We start from the raw sequence: 26,089 nt of genomic DNA on the forward strand, positions 1-26,089 counted from the left end.
AGATGGTAAAATACATCAGGAATCCGTACAAAAGGGAACACAGCTGTAAGTGAATTATACTCCAATTATGATGATTTATTTTCTAGATATAATTATGGCATGCCTTAGATTCTAGAAAGTTTGGTCTTAAAAGCAATTAGAGTGGAGGCAACCTTGGACTTCAGTGATAGCTAGCACAAAAGTACAAACGTTGTGGAATCAATTTGAAACAAAAAAATATCTTAGCATAGGTCAGTAGGTAATTGCCAGCAGGATCTGAAACAGCAACATTACAAATGCGGGGCATTCTAAAAAAAAATATGGGATTTGTGGGGAGACAGATGGGAAATTGCTCTAGCAAAAAATAAAATAGCCAAACCAGGTTCACTGCCAGGGGACTGGGAGGTAGCCAACAGACTAATTTTAGAAAGAAGCCCAGGAAAGATCTGGGAAATTATAGGCCAGTCAAATAACATATGTTAATGGACATAGATGACCACGTCTTGCTGAAAACCTAAGGTTTAACAAAAATTCAGTGTGCCTCATCAATCTTTAGGTTTTGGTTACCATCTGTAATTGCATTTGATTTTCAAAAAGCCTTTGTCAAAATTCCTCTTAAACTGTTCTTATAATCTTAGTGACCAAATGGGTGAAAGGATTTACCTTTTTGTAGACTCCTAACAAAAGGAATAACTTTCTCAAATGAGAAAAAGTGGGTTTAGAACTTCTTACATTTTTGTGTTGGGACCACTGATATGTGAATTAGAAGCAAACAAGGAGTTATATTTATGGATGGTACTATTCAGAGTGGAACAATCTTTTTCATGAATGGCAAATACCATTCAATTCAAGAAGCTGCAAAGTAATACATATCAGAATACCCATACCCACCCTTTAGAGACATTGAATGAATTTGACAATTTGATAGATCAATTTTGAGTCATGACGGATAGCACAATGAAGGCTTACTCTTTTGCAGGGCAGTTGTGAAAGACAAATTCCATACTATGGGTTATTAAAAGGATTGAAAGTAATAAAAGCTCTGCACTGCAATGTTAAACAAACCCACTTGTATCTTCAGTACAGATGGTCTTCAATTTATTGCCACTTGCTTAGTGACTGGTTACAATTGACCTCCCCAGTGTTTCACAACCTGATGGTGGATTTCGCCTGCAGTCAGATGACAGCATTTTGGGTGTTCAGCAACCAGCCTGCATTTACAACTGTAGGATTCTGTTGTGATTTGTGTCTTTTGCTAGGCAACAAGTTGTTTTTAACTTATGATTTCTGGCAAAAAAATAGCCATTGGGTACAATGGGTCTGCTTAATACCATGACATCCATTTACCAACCACAGCAAAAAAAAAAAAAAAGGTTGCAAAATTGAACGTGGTCAGTGACCTGCATGATAACTGTGAGTCATGGCTAGAATGACACTCACAAGTCAAGGACTACCTGTAGTCACTTTACAGAGCATGTAATTAACTTGTGGAAAGTACTATTTAAAAATCCAATGAAGGGCACTACATTGGATGGCTTTATAAATGTAGTTTAGACAACTTTACACAAGACATAATATATGAATGGCTATTGATCTTGAAGCACTTCCGAGTTAGGGCAACAGGCTTTCAAATATCAGGTGCAGAAGGGAAGGGGCAATAGTGGAACAAGAGTAGATCACTTTCTGCTTCAAGCACTCTAGTTGGCTACTGTGAGCAAATGCTATACTTAAGATTTAGCAGAGCTCTGTTATGTTCTTAAAATGCTAAAATACTTAGTAAGATATTATTACACCTCAAGCATTGCCAACCCTCCAGCATCAGAATCAAACAACAATTATTCAAGAAATGAAACACAATTTGTATTACAGCATGTTTTGAGCTTGCAGTAGAAAGATACAAACTTATACAATAGTTTTTGAGATATTTTCTAAGACAGCACAAGACTTTTTTGCTTTTCATTTTATAACTCTGCACATTTGTTACAACTGCTTAGGAACCACACAGAAAACACCCTCTAGGCTGAATTTCAGAGTTATGCTTCCTCACTCATATTAACACTCAGGTTCAGAAACTCTATTCAGATGTAATGGAAAACAATTACATATTAAAGAGATCATACAACATCATAGCAGGGGGGCTGGGGGAAATTAATAGCTCTCACGATAGTAAATTAAATGTCTTACTCCAGTCTATGAATTTTGAGATTGTCTCTTTGCATCATACATTTGTATGCTCGTGTCACTTCAAGGTTATAAGAGTCCTGTCTCTATTAATATATAAAAAGTTATAAAAGGCAGTCAAAATGGCAGGTGTGTCAGCTTTTTTAAAATAAAGCCGTTTAGCTATTTAAATAAGGCTTATGAGATTATTCCAGTTATTTAAGAAAATAAATTGCTGATAATGAAGACTGCTGTTTCTTTTCTGCACTAGAAACAATTCCAAAATAAAAATATTTGCTTGTGCAAATCAGCAAAACCTAACATTGGGGGATGCTCATGAAATGGTATGCAATCAACTTACATTCTTATCTCAGAAGAATCTAATGTTAAGTGTAAATTAAATTCTAATGCATACAACACCCTTCATTTATTCTAAAAAAATATGTACAGCATATTAATAGTATGCAATATGCAAAAGCCTTGTTGCTGATGGCAACTTTTAACCCTTCCCTCCCACCTTATTCACATGTGTACCTCTACTAAAACAATTACATCACTAAGCCTGTTAGTTTTAAGAAAATTAGAACTTGTAGATTTTTGTGTAGGGACTCCATTCATTGGATTCTGAATTGTATACTTCAACTGTGTTCAGAAACTCATTGCCATCAAATCCTCCCACTGCATAGATAATGTTGTTCACTGTTGCAAAACCAGCATTGCTTCTTGGTGTGGTCATGCTAGCCAACATCTTCCACTCATTCTTAGCAGGGTCGTACATTTCCACACAGCTGACTGCACGTGAGCCATCAAAGCCACCACCAACAAAGAGTTTTCCTAGGAAGCAAATAAGAACATAAGCTTGAAGGACTTGTGTCCAAGTAAACTTCCAAAAATGCAAAATTTCAATTGTCCACCCTCCCCTCCCAAATATACGGGCTTAATATCTAATGACTAATTGCATAGTGAACTAATTCGTTTTGTTTTAACCTAGTACAGATGGTCAGTTCTGCCAAATTGTTTTAGATCAGTCATTTTAGAATACTTTAGTTATTCTGGGTTTGGGTTAACGCCATATTAATGGGCAAGGTTAATTTGTACCGTCTTGTCTCTTCCCCCATAAGCTGCTTCCAGTACAGCATAACCTATAGAGTCTCATTTCCCCCTCCCTAGAATCTTTTCTCCTTCCCCACGGAAGCTGATGCCCCTATGGTATACTTCCCATCAGATTCTGATTTTCCTGGTGCAACATACCCCACCAACTCCTTCCACTTATCTCTGATATCTGCAGTTATTTCCTATAAAATCACTTCTGCCAAGAGCAAAGTGGTGTTTTTCACCAGTGCATGTAACAAGTCGACCCCAAATAAAAACATTTGAGTTAAGTCAGGAATTACTTAAATGCAAATGTTCTGTTCCATGCAAGTTATGCACAAAATAGTTTATCCTATACTTTATTCCACTGCTACATGGAAAACAGAACTCTACTCAGATATCCCATTAATGTCACAAGTATAGATATCTAAATAATAATAAGTAGGAAAATTAGTTTTAGAATAGCTTGAATTTCACATATTTCAATCATGCACATGCATGTATACATGTACACTCTATACTTCCTACTTGTGTAACAAACCAGTGTATCTGAAGTATCTATAGTCAACCTGATGTAGTAGTATAGAGGCAGATTAAAATAAAATGGAAGTGATGCTGCATGCTCACTAAATTAAGGCATTAAACAATTGTTAGTCAAAAATCTGTAATATTTTGCCAATCCCATGAGTTTACCATCAAGAACAGCAACACCAGCTCCGCGTCTAGCCACGTTCATAGATGCAATTAGTGTCCAAGTATTGTTTTCTGGATTGTAACGTTCTACACTGTTAAGGCAATTCCAAGACTCAGCTCCTCCAATGATATACAAATACCCACCAATTTCACATATAGCAGACTGGTGTCTACCTATAAAGAAAAAAAAGCTATTTTAGCATCAAGGTTCTATGTCTAAGATTGTCAGTTAGACATTCTGGAAAATTATGCTTTATTTTATTTGCAGCATATAAGTCTTCCTGAGTTAAATTTTCAGGTATGTAAAGATGCCATTGGTAATTACTGACACCTTCTACAGGCAAAACAAGTAAAATTAGTGAGGAAAAAACCCACTAAGAACTTACGGATATTTAGCGAAGCACAGCTTGTCCAAGATTTGTTTACAGGATCAAAGACATCACAGTTTTTTAATCCCTTCTGTCCATAAGGATCTGACCCACCAACAATATACAATTTTCCATCCAGTGCACATACTCCTGTTTATGCAAAGGGAAAAAAAGTAGTAGTTACAATTTGCAAGTTTTAAAATAAGTAGCTTTATAGAGCATTACTGTATAGATATTTACCTGCATTGCAACGGTTAGTTCTCAGTTCTGGAACTGGAGTCCAATCATCTATTTCGGGATCATACATCTCCCCACAACTCAAATCATCAGAGTGTCCATTTGATCCACCAACAACATACAGCTGTCCCTGGGTAGTGGAAATACATGTTGTTGAAATGATCTTTTAAATTATATTATCTCTAAATCTCTGCATTAATAGAGAAGAGGCTTTTAAATCAGTATAATGAAAACCACTAAGATAGCATAATGGCCTAGTATTAAAAGCTTATCTCAAGATAAAACACTCCCCTGCAATATTGATCCTCCTCCTACTCAGGAGAATCCTACTCTTCCAAATCCACCTGACATGCTGCAATTGTTAAACAGGTTTCAGCAGGGAAATAAACATGTGATTTATTTAAAAATGTACCATCAGAACTGCCATCTGGAATCGAGCTCTTGGAGTCCTCATTGGTGCGATGAAAGTCCAGCAATCTGTCCGTGGATCGTAACATTCTACGGTGCGTAAACATTCTTGTCTGTTATAGCCACCTGGTTGTAAAATGAGCATACAGAAGATGTATTATGGGCTTAGTAAAATACTACCTTTAAAAATGTTAGATAAATGTGTGATCCTCCACAATTTTTATGAGCTCGAACTTTTGTTCCTGTTAGCTAGCATATCTCCAGTTCCAAAAAATTTGAAGGGCAACATAGAAGTATAAGCATTATGGTGTTGTATAAGCATTATGGTGTTACCTGCAGCAACCAGCTTGCTGTTAAGTTCTGCTGTGCCCAATCCAGATCGAGCATACTGCATAGGAGACATCACCTTTTCTATAAGATCATCTGGTTGAACCTCAAAACTCAAACTTTTCATCAGTCGTGGAGTACTAGTTGGGGAACTCTGTGGACTGCTACGACCATGAAGGAAAATCACACAAAAGACACCATCCAGAACAGCAAGACACAGATAGGTGTTATCTGAAAAGCAAAAGATACATTTCAGTTCCAGTTTACCAAGGTTTTCACATCCTTCCCCCTAAATGTGTTGTAATTCTAAAAATATTTAAATCATTCAAGGAAAAATAATATCTATTATGCACGTGAGCAGTTGTTTGCTTTCTCCCAGTATTTCTGCATTTAACATGAATGAAATAATCTAGAGTAAAACCAGGAACAACAAACTTTGGCTTACTTGAGGTCTTTTCTGAAGCAACAATTTTCCACTCGTGTTTAAGATTCTGCACTGCTGCATTTGGTGAAAGACTTCCAGAAGAACTGCTACTTAACTGCTTGAGATCATTCTCACGGAGTGGCCTTTTCTGCAAAATCAAAAGGCAGCTACAGAAACCTAGCCAGGAAGCAAAATTTGCTCTGCCTTTTATCGCTGTAGAGACTCATCCAATAGCACTGCTACAAAGGTAACTTTCTGAATGCTTTAGCAGCAAGATGAAACAGTTAATGCTGCTTATCCACAAAATAATGTTCTACTCCATTTAATCAAGTTACTATCCTCAACTTCACAGGACTATTTTCCATTTTAAAATACAATTCAAGTGTATACAAATGAAATAGTTTATTCCTTACATCAAATAGGCATTTACGAAATTCAAGATATAAGAAACTGTATTCACACATACAAGCCATTGGTTTACCACTCACAAAACTGGTAAAACTCACACGCTACGCTGCACTGCTTAGCACAAAGCATAAACTCTATATAGCTAAATTGCATATTTTAACATTATATAATTTACCTACTTTAAATCTATTCTGTATTATTTTACTACTTTTCAAAGATTTAAAACTACAGTAGCTACTGCACCATTTCCTTGCCAACATAAAATTTTCACCTCATTCATAGGATTACTCAGCTATGATTAGAGGATCTATTTTTTTTCAGAATAAAGTTATTCTGCAATACAGCTTCCCATTTCCCTTTCTCCTGTGTTTCATTATTTCTTCTATTTATCTGTATTTTATTTGAATGCTTGTTTACATATCCTAACCTTTTCTCCTTTTTACTCTTCATCACTGAGTGCATTGGCCGTCACTTCTAAATTGATGTGCATAAGTTAACATCATTTACTCTCTTCAAGTATTAAATACTAGTGAAAAACTTACTAAATGGCTGTTGAGAAATTAATGCCATCTCTCTACTTGTAAATTCAGAAATGAGTCACAATTAAAATTAATATGAATTTTGTTTCAGACTTAATAAACTGAAGTGTGAAAACAACTTATTACTAAGTCCAGAAAACCAACAGTAATCTCATTAAATGAAACAAATTTTCCCACTATTTTCTGCCAGTTATCCAGAGCACATTAATTTATTCCTGTAACAACAAACCTTTTTGCTCAAGTGAGCCCATTGTTAACACCAAGATTTCAAAATTATGTTATGATTTGATACCTAGCCACCACTTGTTCTATTTTCTCCAATACTCCTGAATTGCCCCAATTCTTTTCTCCAAAAGAAGAGAGACTTGTTCTGCCACATTCGTCTTTTCAGCACATATAAATCTTTCAACCTCATGGAAGCTCAAGTTAAATATCTAATGCTATTCTTAGTTTCAGAGTATTCAGCGTGTTTTAAATGCATTAAGACACAGCTCAAAACTAGATGAGCCAGAATACAAAAATATCTTAATTGTTATTTCCCTAGTCTTCTATATTGGAAATGTCTTATTTTCATTATACTACACAACATTTTAGTTGTGTCGTACTACTCTACCCAGCTTTACCTGAGGTTACCTCAGACCATGTGCATTTTGTACCTGCACAAACTGAATGTGGTCATCATCACTGCCATACACCTCAGCCTGTCCATCTAGTGGATTTCCATCAAGCAGCTTGTGATCAGCTGAGTAGTACAACGTTTGAACCTGCAAAACAACAGAACAGCAATCTGGCTATAGTCTCCATTGCTGCTTAACTATTGGTACATTGTATAGAAACTTCATTAGGAGTCCAGGAGTGCAGCCTGATCTTCTCTCCATCTAGGAGAATGGCATTATTTTTTTTAATGGGAGGTTTCTCTCATGACGACAGATCTTCAAACACTGGATAAAGGCTCCTTGTTTTCACATCTCAAAAGAAATCTTCTTGACTTCTATACGCCTCGTGCCATAAACATCCAAATGTACAACAAGTATAATGTACATTTATCTTTCAGAATAAATGGTACAAATTTCTTTTTGCAAATCACAGTTTTGAAATAGGTAAATCAAACACTTATGTTATATAGAAGGGACTGTAAGAAAGATAATGGAACTACTTTTCATTTCAGGAACTTCTGTTGCCTACTTCATCTCAGATTAAGGGTATTAGTATTTTAAAGGAAATTTGATTCCGTAACTGAGATTCTCACTTATAAAAGAAAAACAGAAAAAAAACTGCTCTGGAAATTCAGGCTTCCCTTTGATGGCTACTAAATATATATTTTGAAACAATCTGAAATGTGAATCTCCAGTGCATTTCATTTTTTAAACCAAATGGTTGAAGTTATGTTCATGAATTAGGCTAGTTAATTATACAAAATTTCAATTGTTAAAATAGCCTGTAAAGAAGTAAACACCATTAAACATCATCATCGTTCTCTGCCCACAGCGAATTTTCATAGGAGAACTGGGGCAAAACTGCTGCTTCTTTACGTGTCATTACACTTGAAGTTTCTTCTATGGTCCTTCAGCGATGAGTATCCTAGTTTTGTTAATAAACCTATGGGGAGATAAATCAACGGGGAGGAACAACCATTAGAACCTTTGTCCTACTTTCTCTCTTTAAGTAAAACCTGTAAAAAGAATACATTAAGAAAACAAGTTTCAAACCACCTCCCCAAATTTAAAGTGAAGATAATTGCTATATTTGAAATTTCCTAAAGAAAACGGAGACAAAAACAGAAGACCGGCTTGAACAGTAGTTTAAGCAGCTCACCTGAAACCCCCCTAGTTTCTCAGCTTAGGGATACCTACAGTAAAATTTAAATTCTTCACAGTTTTGTTTTAAAGGGAACAAAAAAGGAGAAGGGATCATCCTTAATTCCAGAAAAATGTAGCAGTTAAAGATGGCCCAATCTCATTTTTCTTAAAACTGACCTCTTCCATCAGATCTTCAAGGCTGTCTCCGTTCTCCCAAATGCTGCGCTGTACCCAGTTGATTACCTTTGTGTACAGCTTGCCATTGCTGGGCAAGCTAACATTATCTTCCAGCATAACCTCCAGCTGAAATAAAGAAGAAAAGCACACTGAGGCCTCAAAGCGCAACCCTAAATTCACATTAGTTAAGAAAACCTACCACCCCAAACATACATTGTAAATATGATAAAGATTTCTTCAGTTCCGATGGCTATATATTTTTGTATAATTCTGAAAACCTAAGGAGAATGTACATTTTCAGCAGGGAAAAAGTTATCAACTGTAATCTAAACAACAATTACCAATTGATGATATTTAAAAATAAAAAGCAGTAATGAAACTTACTATATAGTTCGCCCTTATCAAAATGGACACCTAACATCAAAAATGTCATCAAAAAAGCACAAGCGTCAACTTAGGAAGCTCAAGCTGCCCAAGCAGCTGCTGATACAGTTCTATAGAGGAATCATTGAGTCTGTCATTTACATCTCTATAACTGTCTGGTTTGATTCTGCAACTCAACAAGACAGACACAGACTTCAGATGATAATCAGAACTGCAGAAAAAACAATTGCTACCAACCTGCCTTCCATTTAGGACCTGTGTACTGCACAAGTCAAAAAGACATCCATAAAAGCATTTACTGAGCCCTTGCATCCTGGACATAAATTGTTTCAATTCCTACCATCAAAACAACACTATAGAGAACTGCACACCAAGACAATTAGACACAAGAACAGTTTTTCCCCGAACGCCATCACTCTGCTAAACAAATAATTCCCTCCCCACTGTCAAACTATTCACTCAGGTTGCATTACTGTTAGTCTTCTCATTGTTCCTATCACCCATCTCCTTCCACTTATGATTGTAACGTTGCTTGTATCCTTATGATTTTATTGCTTTCTGATTAACCCTATTGTTTTCTGATTAACCCTATGATTAAGTTTTGTACCTCATGATTCTTGACCAATGTATCTTTTCTTTTATGTATACTGAGAGCATATGCACCAAAAATAATTTTCTTGTGTGTCCAATCACATGGCTAATAAAGAATTCAATTCAATTCGATTCTCATATCCACTTCTAGTTACAGATAGTCCTTCACTTAGGAAAAGTGAGCGTAGAATTTTAGTTGTAAATTGTTGCATTTGTTACGTGAGATGTGACAGCTTCGCTCAGTGACTGCAATCCTGGCACTTGCATGTGTGGTCATTAAGCCTTTATGCAAGTCATTAAGGAATGTGTGGTACCTCACAGACTGGAGGTGGTAGTTGTGGAAGGCCTAGCATGGATATACTGTGTCCAATGAAGGAAAGATAAATGTGGAACAAATTGTATCGGCCGAGGAGAAAGTACTGAAAATATTACAAATAATAGAGAATGTTTGCAACGGGTTAAACTTAAGGGTTTACGATACTGGATATAAAAGAAATTGGGCTAAACTTTTAAAAGTAAAACAAATAGCAATAGTATTTAGGCTGTTACATCTCTCTATAGTGTTTTACAGCATTATCTGGATGGTTTACAATTTGTATATTGTCCCCAACAATCTGGATCCACCTTGGAAGGATGGAAGGTTGAGATGACATTCAGCCCCATCAGGATCAAACTCCAGGCTATGCGCAACTTGGCTGTAATATTGCATTTTAACCACTGTGTCACCAACAAATAGAAGTGATAAACCAACAGAGTGACCTGGAAAATGTTTTCTTATTGGATCTACAAAAGGGGCTTTTTAAATCTTGAAGAAACTTATGTAATGGGATGAAGAAGAATTGGACAGGAAATCATATGACAATATTGTTTTGCATTAAACGTTAAGATTATTAGAAGCAAAAGGAAGGAACAGAGTTGGTTTATTTGGTTAAGGATATAATTAAGACTTTTTAAAAAAAATTGCAACTTATTATGAACTTTTTGCTGACACCATGATTGAAGCTGACATTTTATGGTGTTGCTTGTAGACAAGGAATGGGATATCAGATGATATATTTGCTTTTTTATATATGTCTTTTCTCTTTTTCTACACTATTTATTCTACTTATTCACTATTTATTCTCTTTTTCCATTTTCTTCTTTGGCCTAAAATTTGTATTAGTTTTTATTATTGTAACTAAATTGCCTAATAAAAGATATATTCAAGTTATATGATGTTAGTGATTTTCACTATTACATTTGTGCAAATGACCTGAATTCTGGGCTGTATGTCACAGCGAGAAATGGTAAATGGCTTGGAAAAAATCTATAGTAAACATCCTTGGTATATTTTTCTGCTGAGGGGGCATTGTTACAAAACTGCCTATCTGCAAAATTGTTTACGATTACAAGTTTGTGTCATCAATATTACAACTGTGGTAAGTAAATGTATGGTGACTTTCAATGTAACTTTTTTTTTTAACTAGAAAAAGAGAATACTGCTGAAAGCATAAATACTTACTTCCAAGTGGTGTAATAATTAAACAAGAATTTAAATGCTTATACATGTTCCTGGTACCAGATTGATACTTTTTTTTGTCAAAAGGTTATTTCATGGAACACTTAAGTGAAGTAATTTATATTTCTGTGAAAAACAGTATCAAGGTGATGGATGGGTAAGGAGCAAATGAAATAAGTACCTTTAAACGTGGCAGTTTGAGAAATTCTTCTTGGTCAGAGATCTGCAACAAATGCTCTTGAATGTAACCATCAATTTTGTTCAGTAATCGCAAATCACTCATGTTGCTTGCAAAGTTCCGATAAGAGATGCAGCTTTGAACACTCATCCTGGACAGCAAGTAATCTCCACAAACCTTTTTTTTTTTCAAAAAGAATTTACAATTATGGTATATTGTAACTTTGCAACTTCATTTTGTTTTAGATTTTCTCACCACAGATGCTGATTCTGTTTGTGAGGCCTAGAAACCATCTTTTGTATTAGGCCTGCCACAATTTACCACTGTGGGAAATTGGGAGGGGGGAATTGGATAGAGCTGGGGATAAATGTAGTCAAAATAATTTTTCCCGGCTCCAAGAGTCAAGGCCACTCTGCCCTGCACCTGGAGGGATGTGACTGGAAGGCATCTCCAGTTGGGACAGTGCATTGATTGGAGAATGTGATGGACATGTGGGTGCTGAGTCAGGGGTTTGGACTTTCTTTCGGTGGGGAAAACCTAGAAGCTTTCAGATTCGGGTTTTCCCAGTTGTGCCAATATGACATCTCTTTTTTAAATTGCATAACATATTCACTTAATTACAATCAATATACCAAAAACAAAAAACACACTCATGGGATATTGTCTCTCCCTTGTATCTTTATCTCTTGCCCACTTGGTTAAGTTACTTTTGGCCACCTTGTCTTCTAAATGATTTAAATGATTTTACTATGGTTAAAAGACACTTCTTGTGAAAGTTTTAACAATGTGCTCTAAAGACTGTTATTTTTGTTCTTTTGCTATGTGTAATTATGACTAGTGTGTCCAGTTCATCAATTAGGTATAACTTTTGATTACAAGAATATAACTTATTAAATGGGTTAACAAAAATATATGAAACTGGCCCTAGCGTAAACAGTGTGCCGGCAGCTATTCAGACTAATTGACTTTGAATATACTTTAACTTGACACATATTTGAAAAATTGTTCAGTTTGTATATTTTAAGATATGACTGAATTCAATTCTTTGTGCATTCGTGGATGTATTTGTGCATCTTCACAGCAGCATAGAAAAGGCATACCAATTTCAAAAGTCTGTCTCAGCTGTAGCATTCCCTGAAAACTTCCTATGGTGAGTGCTAACTAAGCCTGTACATGATCAGTCTCTGAACTCAGGCAAGTCATTCACACCTGCCAAAGCCCCATTATACCTGCTTGACTCTCTCCATCTTCAGCCTCTTAGCTGCAGAGTATACATCTTTGACCAGTTCTTTATCAGCCTTTAATCTGTTAAAATGACATAATTATTATTTAAATTCATTCTGGACAGAGTATAAAGTAAAAATGTCTGTAATATAGAAAAAGGATAACTTACTGAGCAGTGTAAGCATAATTTAACAAGACTTCAACAGCCTCTGGGTTAAGATCATCAAATTTCACATGAGAAACGCCATGAGAATCACTGTCGTTATTGAAGATTTCAAAAAGATAAGGACTGCAGCAAGCTAGTACTGCTCTGTGTGCCAGCATCTCATGTCCACAGACCTTCATTAAAATAAAACCTTGCATTATTTATTAAATTGGAAATAGACACTACTCACCAAATTAGAAACCTGTAGTTTGAGTGACTCGTGATGTACCAAAACACTTGGCAAAGTACTTTTACTTCTGGTTGATTTAAAAATATTAAAACATTTCTATCATAAATGCAAATATTTAATTAGGATTGATTTTGGACCAATCATGATCATAATTAGTAAACTGAAAAAGAGGCTTAAAAAGAAACCTCAAAGTAGTGTGAATGGATCTCACAATATGCAATAAAAGGCCACTTTACCAATATCTTATTATAGATAGTCATCACTATAATGGAGTCTGCCCATTCACTGTCATAAATGGGGTCACCCACATGACTGACCCAATTTTTTTTGCAACAGTTGTTAAGCAAGTGCTACAGCCATTAAGTGAACCTACAGTTCACAATGGGCTGGTTTGGCTGAAAAATGGAAGTAAATTCATGTTTTGGCAAAACTGCTCTAAAATATGGCCATGTGAGACAGCCCTGGTGTTTATAGCCTGAAATAGGTCCATATGACCATAGGCCTGACCATCGGAATTTCAAATCTAGGTCCTGAGTATCCTTTTCCCTGGTAGGTCCAGCATAACACCAACAGGTTGCTAAGCTACCAGTTGTAAGTTGAAGACCTGTATCTATATTTGAAATAAAATGACCAAAATAGATATCCTCACTTTAAAGTATTTATAAATATTTTAGAAACTCAGCATTAGCAGGCATAAAATAAAACATGTTTACATTACCTGAAGCTTAACATCACAAAATTGGCCACTTTTGCGCAAAGCATTTAACTTGGCAACAGATGATTCGATGAAGTTTTCATCTTCAAACATCAAATATCCATTAGGAATCATTTTGCTGTTTCTGTGGCTGAAACAAAGAAGACCTTGTGAAATTTAATATAAACTACTCTAATCACAGTTCTTTTACACAAGGCCATTTTTAAATTATGCATCATACTATGGTGTAAACTATACAGAAAATAACAAAATTCAGGTCTGGGCAAGCATTGCAGTGAATTGTGCAGTAGATTTTCTCCTCCTTTGAATAGATCCAATAAGTAGCAAAAGTATGATGTATCTAATTCAAAGTTCTTTTTCCATCCTTTCACACTGTAATTTCAGGTGTCTCCTATATTACACTGAATCTCTACCATGGGATTAAATATTTAGTGTGAGAATTTATGGGATTTTTAGTCATAAGCACATTAATAACAGAAAAGCATGTTTTATATAATTGTTGAAACAGAATAATTACAGGTTTAAGGATGCTAATAAGTGCCAGTTATTGCAAAGTGATTCAAAGCCAGGGGTGGGTTGTTGCCCAGATTGGGGGGGGGGGGGACGGGACGACGCAGTGCAGTAGCAAAAATGAAGCTCTACCCCAGAGCACCCAATTTGCACTGAAAGATGAAAGAAAATGCAGGGCATCCTGCATAAGCACACCCACAATGTGGTAGTAAAGATTTTGATAGCCCTTCACTGCTCAAAGCATTTAGTCACTGGGGGAAATTAAAGAATACTGTCTCTCTGAGCAACTCACAACCAAACATATAATATCAATATCAGAAATAATCTGTCCATGCACAAAGATAAACTGGATCTGTATTTTCCCTTGACTGTAAATAGACTAATTTGGAAGACAAATATCTATTTTGTTGCTGCTGTTGTTCTTGCTTCTGCTTATTGGCCAGAATGTTTTCTCCTTTCTTCCTCTATACCCTAGGAGACTTATCCAAACCCTCAGAATTAAGTGGGATTATAATTAAACATTCATTTCAGGAAAATAAAATTTGCCTTAACAGAAACTGGGAAATCAATATTGAGGGAGAATAAAAGCTTTTATGTCTCTCTCCTAAGTGAAAACAACAGCTTGGAAGAAGGCTTGCTTTTGCTTTATAATTTTTAAAATGAGAGCTGTTTGGTTTTGCAACTATTTTTTTGTGCTTTACAAATGACAGTATTACAAAAACTGGCACTGTTATCTTCTTTTTCTCTCAATTATCATTTTTCAAGAAAAAGTAACCACCTTAGCAATAGGGACTTTTCACAATGTAACATATGGCTACAGTAGCAGCTCTGTTTGCTTTCAAGGTCAGAAAGAATAGTAAGAATTATGTTCTTTGTCTAGATTGGGAAAGAGATGGACAACCATCCTCCAACTAATCTGTCTAGTAAGACTTCTTTGTTAACAATTAGAGCGAAAATTCTGTTTTGGTGTTTACATTTGTCTGGTATAGTCATTTATTTCCTTTTTTTACTCTGACTTTATGATCACAACATGGGGAAGTCTATCTACTTAAATATACACTGATTTATATTTTATTTACAAGCACATATACATGAATAAACTCACCAGTTAGATTTATGCTGTAATTTCAGAGTTAGGAGACCTTCAATAATCCACTGTGTGCTATTACAGGGTATGTCAATTTATATTCCTTCTTAGGTAAACACTGGTTTGGAAAAAATGCATGCAGCTGTAACTTCTAAACTGTTGACTCCAAAACTATCAGGCTTTAAAACGATGTAATCAAAGTCCTTAAAAGCTATAGACATGAATTTCTTCTGTGATAGTCATGCATCATACTCTGAAACAAAAAACAAATATTAAAGGAATTTGGAATTTCCATATATGTTATTTAGATTTTCTAAATGTTATTTGAAGAACAGATTTATGAAAATTGTCTCCCCCCCCCGCCTTATGGACAGAAATCCAGGGACAATTTTATACTACGAATATATATTCTAAGATGTAGCTGAAAATACAATCTATTCCATTTAAAAACTGAATCTTTAGATCAGGGTTATAATCACTAAATACTACTTTAGAATGTAATATAAATTGAGCACAAGTAACTTTAAACAGCATATGCTACATAAACATTATAGAAATTGGGGAAAAAACATTGCAATTCAATACAATGTATACAGTTGAAATTTATGTTTTCCTAAAGTTTATTGCAGTGATGGCAAGCATGCCGCATCTGACGGAACACGAAACATTGTCCTATGCCAGCTCCAGTGCGCACTGACCAGCTGATTTTCGGCCCTCTGCCTCCTAAGCCTCCTAAACCCGGGGGAGAGTGAAAAACTGCCCAATGGGCCTACTGAAAATCCAGAGGCTTCAGTAAGGCCTGTGCACATGCACAGGGGGGGCAGCGCAGGGATGTTGTGCACATGTGTGGGGGCAGCAAGGGGGTTGTGCATATACATGGGGTGAATGCATTGTATTATGGGTGTGGCATCCTTTTGACACCCAAGCCGGAAAAGTTTGCCACCACTAGTTTATTGTATTTATATGGATACAGTGGAACCCCGACTTACGAGTTTAATTGGTTCCGGAAGGAGGCTCGCACGTCGAACAGTTCGTATGTCGAAACATTGTTTCCCATAGGAAACAATGTAAAAGCGATTAATGCGTGCAAGCCCGAGGGCTGAGGGGAAAAGACGTCGGCTGAAGCGGGGAAGTTCGCCAGGAGGCAGCAGAAAAGCCGCGCGTGTCTTTTAAAACATCGGAGCCGGCATGGGGAGGCTCTCAATCAACCCCCGAGTCCGGGTTCGGGGCTCGGAGGCTGATTAAAAGCCTCCCCGTGCCGGCTCCGATGTTTTAAAACACACGCGCGGCTTTTCCGCTGCCTCCTAAAGCGGGGGCGTGTGTTTTAAAACATCGGAGCCGGCATGGGGAGGCTCTCAATCAACCCCCGAGTCCGGGTTCGGGGCTCGGAGGCTGATTAAAAGCCTCCCCGTGCCGGCTCTGATGTTTTAAAACACACGCCCCCGCTTTAGGAGGCAGCGGAAAAGCCGCGCGTGTGTTTTAAAACATCGGAGCCGGCACGGGGAGGCTTTTAATCAGCCTCGGAGCCCCGAACCCGGACTCGGGGGTTGATTGAGAGCCTCCCCATGCCGGCTCCGATGTTTTAAAACACACGCCCCCGCTGTAGGAGGCAGCGGAAAAGCCGCGCGTGTGTTTTAAAACATCGGAGCCGGCACGGGGAGGCTTTTAATCAGCCTCCGAGCCCCAAACCCGGACTCGGGGGTTGATTGAGAGCCTCCCCATGCCGGCTCCGATGTTTTAAAACACACGCCCCCGCTGTAGGAGGCAGCGGAAAAGCCGCGCGTGTGTTTTAAAACATCGGAGCCGGCACGGGGAGGCTTTTAATCAGCCTCCGAGCCCCAAACCCGGACTCGGGGGTTGATTGAGAGCCTCCCCATGCCGGCTCCGATGTTTTAAAACACACGCCCCCGCTGTAGGAGGCAGCGGAAAAGCCGCGCGTGTGTTTTAAAACATCAGAGCCGGCACGGGGAGGCTTTTAATCAGCCTCCGAGCCCCAAACCCGGACTCGGGGGTTGATTGAGAGCCTCCCCATGCCGGCTCCGATGTTTTAAAACACACGCCCCCGCTGTAGGAGGCAGCGGAAACGCCGCGCGTGTGTTTTAAAACATCAGAGCCGGCACGGGGAGGCTTTTAATCAGCCTCCGAGCCCCAAACCCGGACTCGGGGGTTGATTGAGAGCCTCCCCATGCCGGCTCCGATGTTTTAAAACACACGCCCCCGCTGTAGGAGGCAGCGGAAACGCCGCGCGTGTGTTTTAAAACATCAGAGCCGGCACGGGGAGGCTTTTAATCAGCCTCCGAGCCCCAAACCCGGACTCGGGGGTTGATTGAGAGCCTCCCCATGCCGGCTCCGATGTTTTAAAACACACGCCCCCGCTGTAGGAGGCAGCGGAAACGCCGCGCGTGTGTTTTAAAACATCAGAGCCGGCACGGGGAGGCTTTTAATCAGCCTCCGTGCCCCAAACCCGGACTCGGGGGTTGATTGAGAGCCTCCCCATGCCGGCTCCGATGTTTTAAAACACACGCCCCCGCTGTAGGAGGCAGCGGAAACGCCGCGCGTGTGTTTTAAAACATCAGAGCCGGCACGGGGAGGCTTTTAATCAGCCTCCGAGCCCCAAACCCGGACTCGGGGGTTGATTGAGAGCCTCCCCATGCCGGCTCCGATGTTTTAAAACACACGCCCCCGCTGTAGGAGGCAGCGGAAACGCCGCGCGTGTGTTTTAAAACATCAGAGCCGGCACGGGGAGGCTTTTAATCAGCCTCCGAGCCCCAAACCCGGACTCGGGGGTTGATTGAGAGCCTCCCCATGCCGGCTCCGATGTTTTAAAACACACGCCCCCGCTGTAGGAGGCAGCGGAAAAGCCGCGCGTGTGTTTTAAAACATCAGAGCCGGCACGGGGAGGCTTTTAATCAGCCTCCGAGCCCCAAACCCGGACTCGGGGGTTGATTGAGAGCCTCCCCATGCCGGCTCCGATGTTTTAAAACACACGCCCCCGCTGTAGGAGGCAGCGGAAACGCCGCGCGTGTGTTTTAAAACATCAGAGCCGGCACGGGGAGGCTTTTAATCAGCCTCCGAGCCCCAAACCCGGACTCGGGGGTTGATTGAGAGCCTCCCCATGCCGGCTCCGATGTTTTAAAACACACGCCCCCGCTGTAGGAGGCAGCGGAAAAGCCGCGCGTGTGTTTTAAAACATCAGAGCCGGCACGGGGAGGCTTTTAATCAGCCTCCGAGCCCCAAACCCGGACTCGGGGGTTGATTGAGAGCCTCCCCATGCCGGCTCCGATGTTTTAAAACACACGCCCCCGCTGTAGGAGGCAGCGGAAACGCCGCGCGTGTGTTTTAAAACATCAGAGCCGGCACGGGGAGGCTTTTAATCAGCCTCCGAGCCCCAAACCCGGACTCGGGGGTTGATTGAGAGCCTCCCCATGCCGGCTCCCATGTTTTAAAACACACGCCCCCGCTGTAGGAGGCAGCGGAAACGCCGCGCGTGTGTTTTAAAACATCAGAGCCGGCACGGGGAGGCTTTTAATCAGCCTCCGAGCCCCAAACCCGGACTCGGGGGTTGATTGAGAGCCTCCCCATGCCGGCTCCGATGTTTTAAAACACACGCCCCCGCTGTAGGAGGCAGCGGAAACGCCGCGCGTGTGTTTTAAAACATCAGAGCCGGCACGGGGAGGCTTTTAATCAGCCTCCGAGCCCCAAACCCGGACTCGGGGGTTGATTGAGAGCCTCCCCATGCCGGCTCCCATGTTTTAAAACACACGCCCCCGCTGTAGGAGGCAGCGGAAACGCCGCGCGTGTGTTTTAAAACATCAGAGCCGGCACGGGGAGGCTTTTAATCAGCCTCCGAGCCCCAAACCCGGACTCGGGGGTTGATTGAGAGCCTCCCCATGCCGGCTCCGATGTTTTAAAACACACGCCCCCACTGTAGGAGGCAGCGGAAAAGCCGCGCGTGTGTTTTAAAACATCAGAGCCGGCACGGGGAGGCTTTTAATCAGCCTCCGAGCCCCAAACCCGGACTCGGGGGTTGATTGAGAGCCTCCCCATGCCGGCTCCGATGTTTTAAAACACACGCCCCCGCTGTAGGAGGCAGCGGAAAAGCCGCGCGTGTGTTTTAAAACATCGGAGCCGGCATGGGGAGGCTTTTAATCAGCCTCCGAGCCCCGAACCCGGACTCGGGGGTTGATTGAGAGCCTCCCCATGCCGGCTCCGATGTTTTAAAACACACGCGCGGCTTTTCTGCTGCCTCCTGGCGAACTTCCCCGCTTTAGGAGGCAGCGGAAAAGCCGCTTATTTTTTCTTGCTTATTTTTCCCCGCCACTCGCAGCGAAAGTGCCCCGGTTTTTTTGCCGCCCCCCCCCCCGCCTCTCGCAGCAAGTTCTTGTCCGGGCGTTTTTTTTGCCCCCCCCCCCGCCCGCCTCGCAGCAAGTGCTTGTCCGGGCGTTTTTTTTGCCGCCCCCCCCCCGCCCGCCTCTCGCAGCAAGTGCTTGTCCGGGTGTTTTTTTTGCCCCCCCCCCCGCCCGCCTCGCAGCAAGTGCTTGTCCGGGCGTTTTTTTTGCCGCCCCCCCCCCCCCGCCCGCTTCTGCACCCCCAGCAGAAGCCAAGGACTCACCAAGAGCTGGATATTGTACTGAGAAGAGCCGGCCTGGCTTGCTTTGCTTCGGAGAAATAAAGCGTCACGCCCCCCTGACGCTTTTGGCGGCAAAAGAGCCCAGCATCGCTTCGGAAGCCGCCGAAAGCGTCAGAGGGGCGTGACGCTTTATTCGGCTCTGCATCAGCTCGGAAGCAAAGCAAGCCAGGCCGGCTCTTCTCGGCTCGTATCCCGAATGGAAGCTCGTGAGTCGAACAAAAATTTCTCTACTCTCCCAGCTCGTATCTCGAGTAGCTCGTAAGTAGAGCTGCTCGTATGTCGGGGTTCCACTGTACTTCGTTGAGGAATGATGGCTAAATAAACATATACAAAAACAAATAATTTCAAGCCTCTTCCATGTACCAAATTGTAAGGATGGAACATACACCTCTCCCAATTCCTATACCATTTTTTTCAGTAACTTAGATTTTAATCATTTCAGATAGGCTGTACCGTATATACATTCCCTCATGTATCACTGGCATAGTTTCAAGAAATTAAATATTCAAAAATGTATAGTATAGTATAATATAATATAATTTTTATTGGCCAAGTATGATTGGACACACAAAGAATTTGTCTTGGTGCATATGCTCTCAGTGTACAAAAAAGAAAAGATAAATTCTATATGATAAATTTTATATAGTCTTTTATAATACTCTAGGTAACTACTAACTATTACATAAGATAACCATTGCCATCTAGATTATTTAGTACTACAATTATCAGCATCCTTGAGATTTAAGGGAACAGTTAATATAAGTACTTTAATTTGAGTTGGATGAAGGGACTTAGCTGGCATAAGAAACTTTCATGTAAAACTGCATGTTAAAAAAAAGTATGAGAGATTTACTACAAAATGATCTTGAAGGAGACATGTACCAATTCATGAAAACATTTAAATAGTTATATAACCAAATTATGACTTTTATTATTATGACAGCCATGCATATTTCATAATTTATGCATCTCATATAAACATACGCCTCAAGTATTAATAGATGCAACAGGTGAAATTTTAAAAATCTGTCTTCAGATTTTTTGAAGAAAATTGTAACTTTATGCCTGTCTACACAGCTATGCTGCAATCCAAGATCAAAAATAATTGATAAATAACCAAATGTTATTATTTACAGATGTGCAAATCTGAGGTGGTTTTATGCTGAAAATGGACTCCAGGGGGAAGAAGGCAAACTCTCTAACAACAAAGATCAAAGAGGAGTCAGAAAAAGTTGCACAAGGGTTTTTTAATCACTAATTATAATATTTCTAAACACAGTAACAATTTCTCAAGGCCTGAATGTTGAAAAAATGCTGTTAATAAAAGCCTGGATGAGAATTGAATACTGTATAAAGCATTAACAGTCCTAGGATAAAATAGTACAGTACTGCACATTAATCCTGTTCTGAAGAGGACAGAAATAAAAAGTAATGGGAATTGGAAAAAAAGATCTTGACATTCATATATTATGCCTTTCAATATTGGTACATCATATCTTTCCTGGAATCCCTTCAACTATACATGTGTGAAGTTTAGCTCAAGTAAGCATATAATTATGACTCAACCTTTTCTAGGTTTATATTGACCAAAGCAGCAACACTAAGGCCTGTTTATCTTTTTCACAATGTATTCTTCCCATCTCTCACCTCTAGTTTCTGTTAAGGTGACAAATATTTCATCCTACTAATTCTACCTGGCAGAAATAACTATTAACACATAGGGGACCTAATACAGGTATGTAAGCTGTACTTTAAAAAAGCACAATACTGTATTTGACTGAAAATGATAGGGTGAAGGGATTACAAACTCATTAAATGTAGAGCCCTTCCCAACTATTTTAAAGGAGAAAAACCTTACTATATTTTGAATCCTACATGTATTTTTTTGTTTTAATAGAGTACAGCTATTAATTAAGTTGTGCTATTCAGGGACAAGCAAATGACAAGACATAAATTGTACTGCCAATGCCATGCTAATAGTTGTGGGAGGTTTACATTTTGACCACAGAGGAACATTTACTACTTTCCTTACTTAAAATCCCACAAATAACCATACATAATATTTCAGAAACATTTGCATGAAGAGATTTACAGTCAACTATTTAATAAATGTGGTTTTCATATTCTAAATATCAAACAATTTTAAGATATGGAAGACTAACAAAAGCTCGTCTCTCTCCTCTGTAGCTGTGCAACATACACATTCGATCATACAGTTTTCATCTTTCAATTGGTTGAAAAAGAAAGCAGACTAGCCAATCATATTTCTACCACCAAGAAGCATATTGGAGCAGAGGCTTTTCAATCTCATGAGCTTGGCAACAGGATGCAGCAACGTGGAAAACTGAACAAAGGAAAAGCAGAATAAGAAAAAAAAATATCTACCCAATTTTTAAATAATGAACTATTTTTTATCTTATACCTTATTTTCCTCACTTCCTAGCAATTCTAATATTGCAATTCAAAAATCCTCTCCAATCCTTGCTTTCTTTGAAACAAGGATACTCCCTAGCCCAGACAAAACAAGCCAAAAAAAACATGCCTTAGCTTGCCATATGCCAATGCTTGAGAAACAAAATATTCTGTAGGATGAGTGCATAATTCTGGGAAAGGTCAGGGCTCCTTGCCGGTATTTCAAGATTGTTTCGGGGATGACAAGTCAGATTTTATGAAAACACCATAATACAGCACACCTTTATTTCAAATCGGTCTTCCCATCTTAAATTGCCCACATTATTTGACGGCAAGGAAGAATACTGTACACTCTTTCCCTTGCAGTCTTTTGAGGATTTTTGAAGGAGAATGCAAGCAATGGATGATCTTACTCCCACTTCAGCTAACTCAACAGTATTGAACCTTGATGAAGCCTTTTAACTCAACACTGCAAAATCAGAGCAAAATCACAGGGGTTTGCACCCCCCCCCCCAAGTAGAAATACCTGTCTATGACACCATGATCATGTACCATGTTTCCCCGAAAATAAAAGCCTGTCTTATTTTTTTAAAACAATGAAATAAGTGCTTTTTAAAAACCCAAAAGCCCAATTGGGCTTATTATCAGGGAACGTCTTATTTGGAGGGAAGCAGGACATAAATATATGTTCTGTACATACACAAATATAGGATTGTTTCCCCCCCCCCTGTTGAATCTTTTCTGGACAGACTTCCCAGTTTCAAATCCCAGTAAGGGTATGGCTAGCTGATGAGAGCAAAATAGCTTGAAATAGACCTATACTAGTCTCCCTTCCTTTTCATTATCAGCAAAAATATGTTACATATCTATAGGATGTATCTCTATATACACACACACACACACATATATGAAGGACATGTGTGTGTATATAGCTTCTGCCGGTTGTTTTGCTGTATTATACATATATATAATATAGACAGCCACCTATTCAGGGGAACGCCCACTACTGCAACCATCCACTTTGAAATTAAGGGCAGACTGACGCAGCAAAGCCGCCTCTTTTCCCCATCTCCTTCCACTCCTAGGCGGACGAAAGCTGCGTATTAAAAGAACATTTCCCCCCGGCTTGGAGCGAATGGGAGGGGGTCATCAGGCTAAGCAAATCGAGGTGGACCGCTGCTCCCCACAAAAAGGAATAAATATTCATTCCTTAGAATTCCCGCCTAATATTTTAGACGAGGAAACCGTTGCGCCCCCCCTCCCGTTTAGCAGAATCCCCTTTCCGTTTCCACTGCGCATTTTATGGATCAAGGCAAGCAATCCACGTGCGCCAGCTACCAGAGGTACCGCACTCTACAAAAAACTCGAGCAGCTGCCCTTCGCTTTTTATCCCCCCCCTCCTTCTGCCCATCTCGAAGCTTACCCACCGGGGTGAGGCGGGCTCCGAAGTCCCTCCGTCGAGATCAACGGTCCTCTATTGTGCAAGACCCCAAACCTACGGACATTTTCTTTCCTTTTTCCTCCCCCTCCCCCTTGGGAGACAAAAGCCCAATCGCGCGCGCGTCCCCAAGCGCGGACTTTGGGCGAAGCGGCTAAAAAGCCCGGAAAAGACGCCGTCGGCTCGCACGGCTGGCCGCCCTCCCGCCCTCCTTTGGCCTTACCTGCAGTTGCACAGGGTAAACGACACCGTTCATATTGAGAACGTCCAGTCTGTAGAGAAGGAAAGGAGGCTTCGGCTTCCAAGACGTGGGGCGCGCTGTGGCACTCCGGAGCAACGGTCAGAAGAGGGGGGGGGGGCGGAGAAGTATTGGAAAGCAGACCGTGAAGGGGAAAAAAACAAACCCGGGAACGAGCGGCGGCGAGAAGCGCGCAACTCCTTCCGCCTCCCTTTCGCAGACCGACTCCGCGTGGCAGGGCGGAGGATCACGCGCAAGAGGGAATGGCTGAAAGGCGGGAAGGAAGGACGAACAAATCAGACGTCAGTGTGGTGATGAGGCAGCACGCGGATGTTGTGGGGGTTTTTTTCCCCTCCTCAAGAGGAAGAGATTGAGAAATACCGCAACCCAACCTCCTCGCGCTCTGGCTACTCGCCTTCTGCGGCTACTCTGGCAAGGTGGCTAAAAGACGTCGCCGTCGGCGCTCCGCCTTCTCGCAGGGTACTTCTTTCGGTAAATCTCCGCCAACAAAGCGAGACGATAGGTCCCGCCGTGTGGTGTGTCGAATTACAGACTCGGATTATTCCGCAGATAGTCGCAGGCTAGGGACTTTTAGAGAGGCAATTTAATAGAGTCCCACCTCGCAACAGAGCTGGCTGGGAGCTCCTCCTCCGTCTCTCTTCCCCCCCCCCGGCACCTCCACCCCGCTGGCGGCAAAGTGGGTCAGTAGGAGGAGGTGGGGGGCGTGTAGTAGCGCGTTATTCTTCTCGGAGAAAAGAGGAAGCGGTTAGTTCTTCCTCTTTCCGTCCCTTCCAAGAGCAAAAAATGAAGCTATTTTGCTTCTGCCGGTTATTTTGCTGTTTGTATCAAAGACCACCTAGAATTGCGATCGCGTATCCGGCGCATTTCCCCCCCTTTCGCTCCCAAGCTGAGGTTGTATTTTCATTATTGGTTTCTAAATGTGTCCAACAGCGTCCGATCCCTCCTCGATATACCTATCTATCTTTGCCTGCCTGCCTGCCTATCTGTCTGTCCGTCCGTCCGTCCGTCCGTCCATCCATCCGTCCATCCATCCCGCCCAACTCCAGTAAACTCTGAGCGACTTACAATAATAATTTACTAACAATTAAATTGCAACGCAAGTAAATCAAAACTCGACCCAAATTCGATCTTCAATTCTAACCATTTGCACTGTCTCCCTTAATTCTACATCAGGCTGTTTTTTAATTATTTTTTAAGCTCCGTGGCTTAAAAAAAATGAAGATCCGGTAAACTTCCTTCCTGTGACAGAAGTCGGTAGATGTCCTCTCTGGTTGTGTTGACAGCTGTGGGAAGGGCTTCAAAAAAGATCTTTTCCTGTAGCTTTGCAGATGCCTCCATGAACCGGCAACTGGAGAAAAAAGACCAGTTGAGTTGGGCGGACTCATTTTGAATAACATATTTGTGGGACTGCAGCCATATTGAGATGGTTTGTTCTGTCTTCTGCAACTCGTTTAGACATTCATTGTTTGAGTGTTCTCTCGTTTTAGAACGGGGATAAAATGGGGCGAACAGACTGATTTGTGACTATAATACGGCTTTTAAATTCCGCTCTTAAGGTTCAGGGTACAGGTAATTCTCAGCTTAATGACTTGTAAGAAGAAAACCCCGCTCTCCACCCCCTTATCCCAAATAAAACATTAGCCATAAGGAAAAGCCAGAAGATGAATAAAAAAACTGCCTGAAGCCTATTCTACATTCCAGTCCCATGGCTAAAGAAAACATTGTAAGAAGCAACTAATTTGGAAATGCCAGCGCTTTAGGAGATAACAAGCTTATTGAAAGAGGAAGTCACCTATCTAGATGGCTCCATTCATAAATTAAGCAAATACTGCTGGCTGAAGTCCATTCCAGACAGGATATTTCAAAACCCCTTACAGCAATTTCAACAGCTAACAGTAGCAGAATGGTAGGATTAAAGCAAGCAACCCTTCGTCCAAAAATCTAACACAGGACATAGACATCAGTCACAATAAGAATTACCTAATACCCTTTCAGAACACAAAGCCCATATTGCACAAATCCCAAACTTTAAATTTACAGAAGCTATATAAAGATCCATCCACTAATTCAACTATTTGTTCAGCTGTCCCAGAACCACACATTGCTTTGGTTCAGTTTCATCAATAAACCAACTTTCTTTCCAATCAGCCTCCAGTT

The 26,089-nt window shown here is 40.6% G+C and overlaps 1 protein-coding gene across 2 annotated transcripts; it reads right to left on the bottom strand.

Annotated features, from left to right (window-relative positions):
* Positions 1–1,817: 1,817 nt before the first annotated feature.
* IVNS1ABP (influenza virus NS1A binding protein) lies at positions 1,818–24,711 on the bottom strand. Of its 2 annotated transcripts, XM_070746323.1 has the most exons (16): positions 23,897–24,484; positions 21,986–22,167; positions 15,212–15,446; positions 13,600–13,726; positions 12,656–12,825; positions 12,492–12,567; positions 11,266–11,439; positions 8,612–8,737; positions 7,292–7,399; positions 5,710–5,836; positions 5,271–5,495; positions 4,942–5,063; positions 4,533–4,659; positions 4,311–4,442; positions 3,925–4,098; positions 1,818–2,973 (listed from the first exon to the last, which is right to left on the bottom strand). In XM_070746323.1, exons 4-16 carry the CDS (start codon positions 13,708–13,710, stop codon positions 2,720–2,722), a joined length of 1,926 nt encoding a protein of 641 aa, XP_070602424.1. In that variant the 5' UTR covers positions 13,711–13,726; positions 15,212–15,446; positions 21,986–22,167; positions 23,897–24,484; the 3' UTR covers positions 1,818–2,719. The 2 variants fall into 2 exon arrangements, with proteins under 2 accessions (XP_070602424.1, XP_070602423.1); XM_070746322.1 differs by lacking the exon at positions 21,986–22,167 and having other exon boundaries at positions 23,897–24,711.
* Between the last annotated feature and the right edge of the window lie 1,378 nt (positions 24,712–26,089).

The sequence above is a fragment of the Erythrolamprus reginae genome, chromosome 3 (assembly GCF_031021105.1).
Source record: "Erythrolamprus reginae isolate rEryReg1 chromosome 3, rEryReg1.hap1, whole genome shotgun sequence".
Taxonomy (NCBI): domain Eukaryota; kingdom Metazoa; phylum Chordata; class Lepidosauria; order Squamata; family Dipsadidae; genus Erythrolamprus; species Erythrolamprus reginae.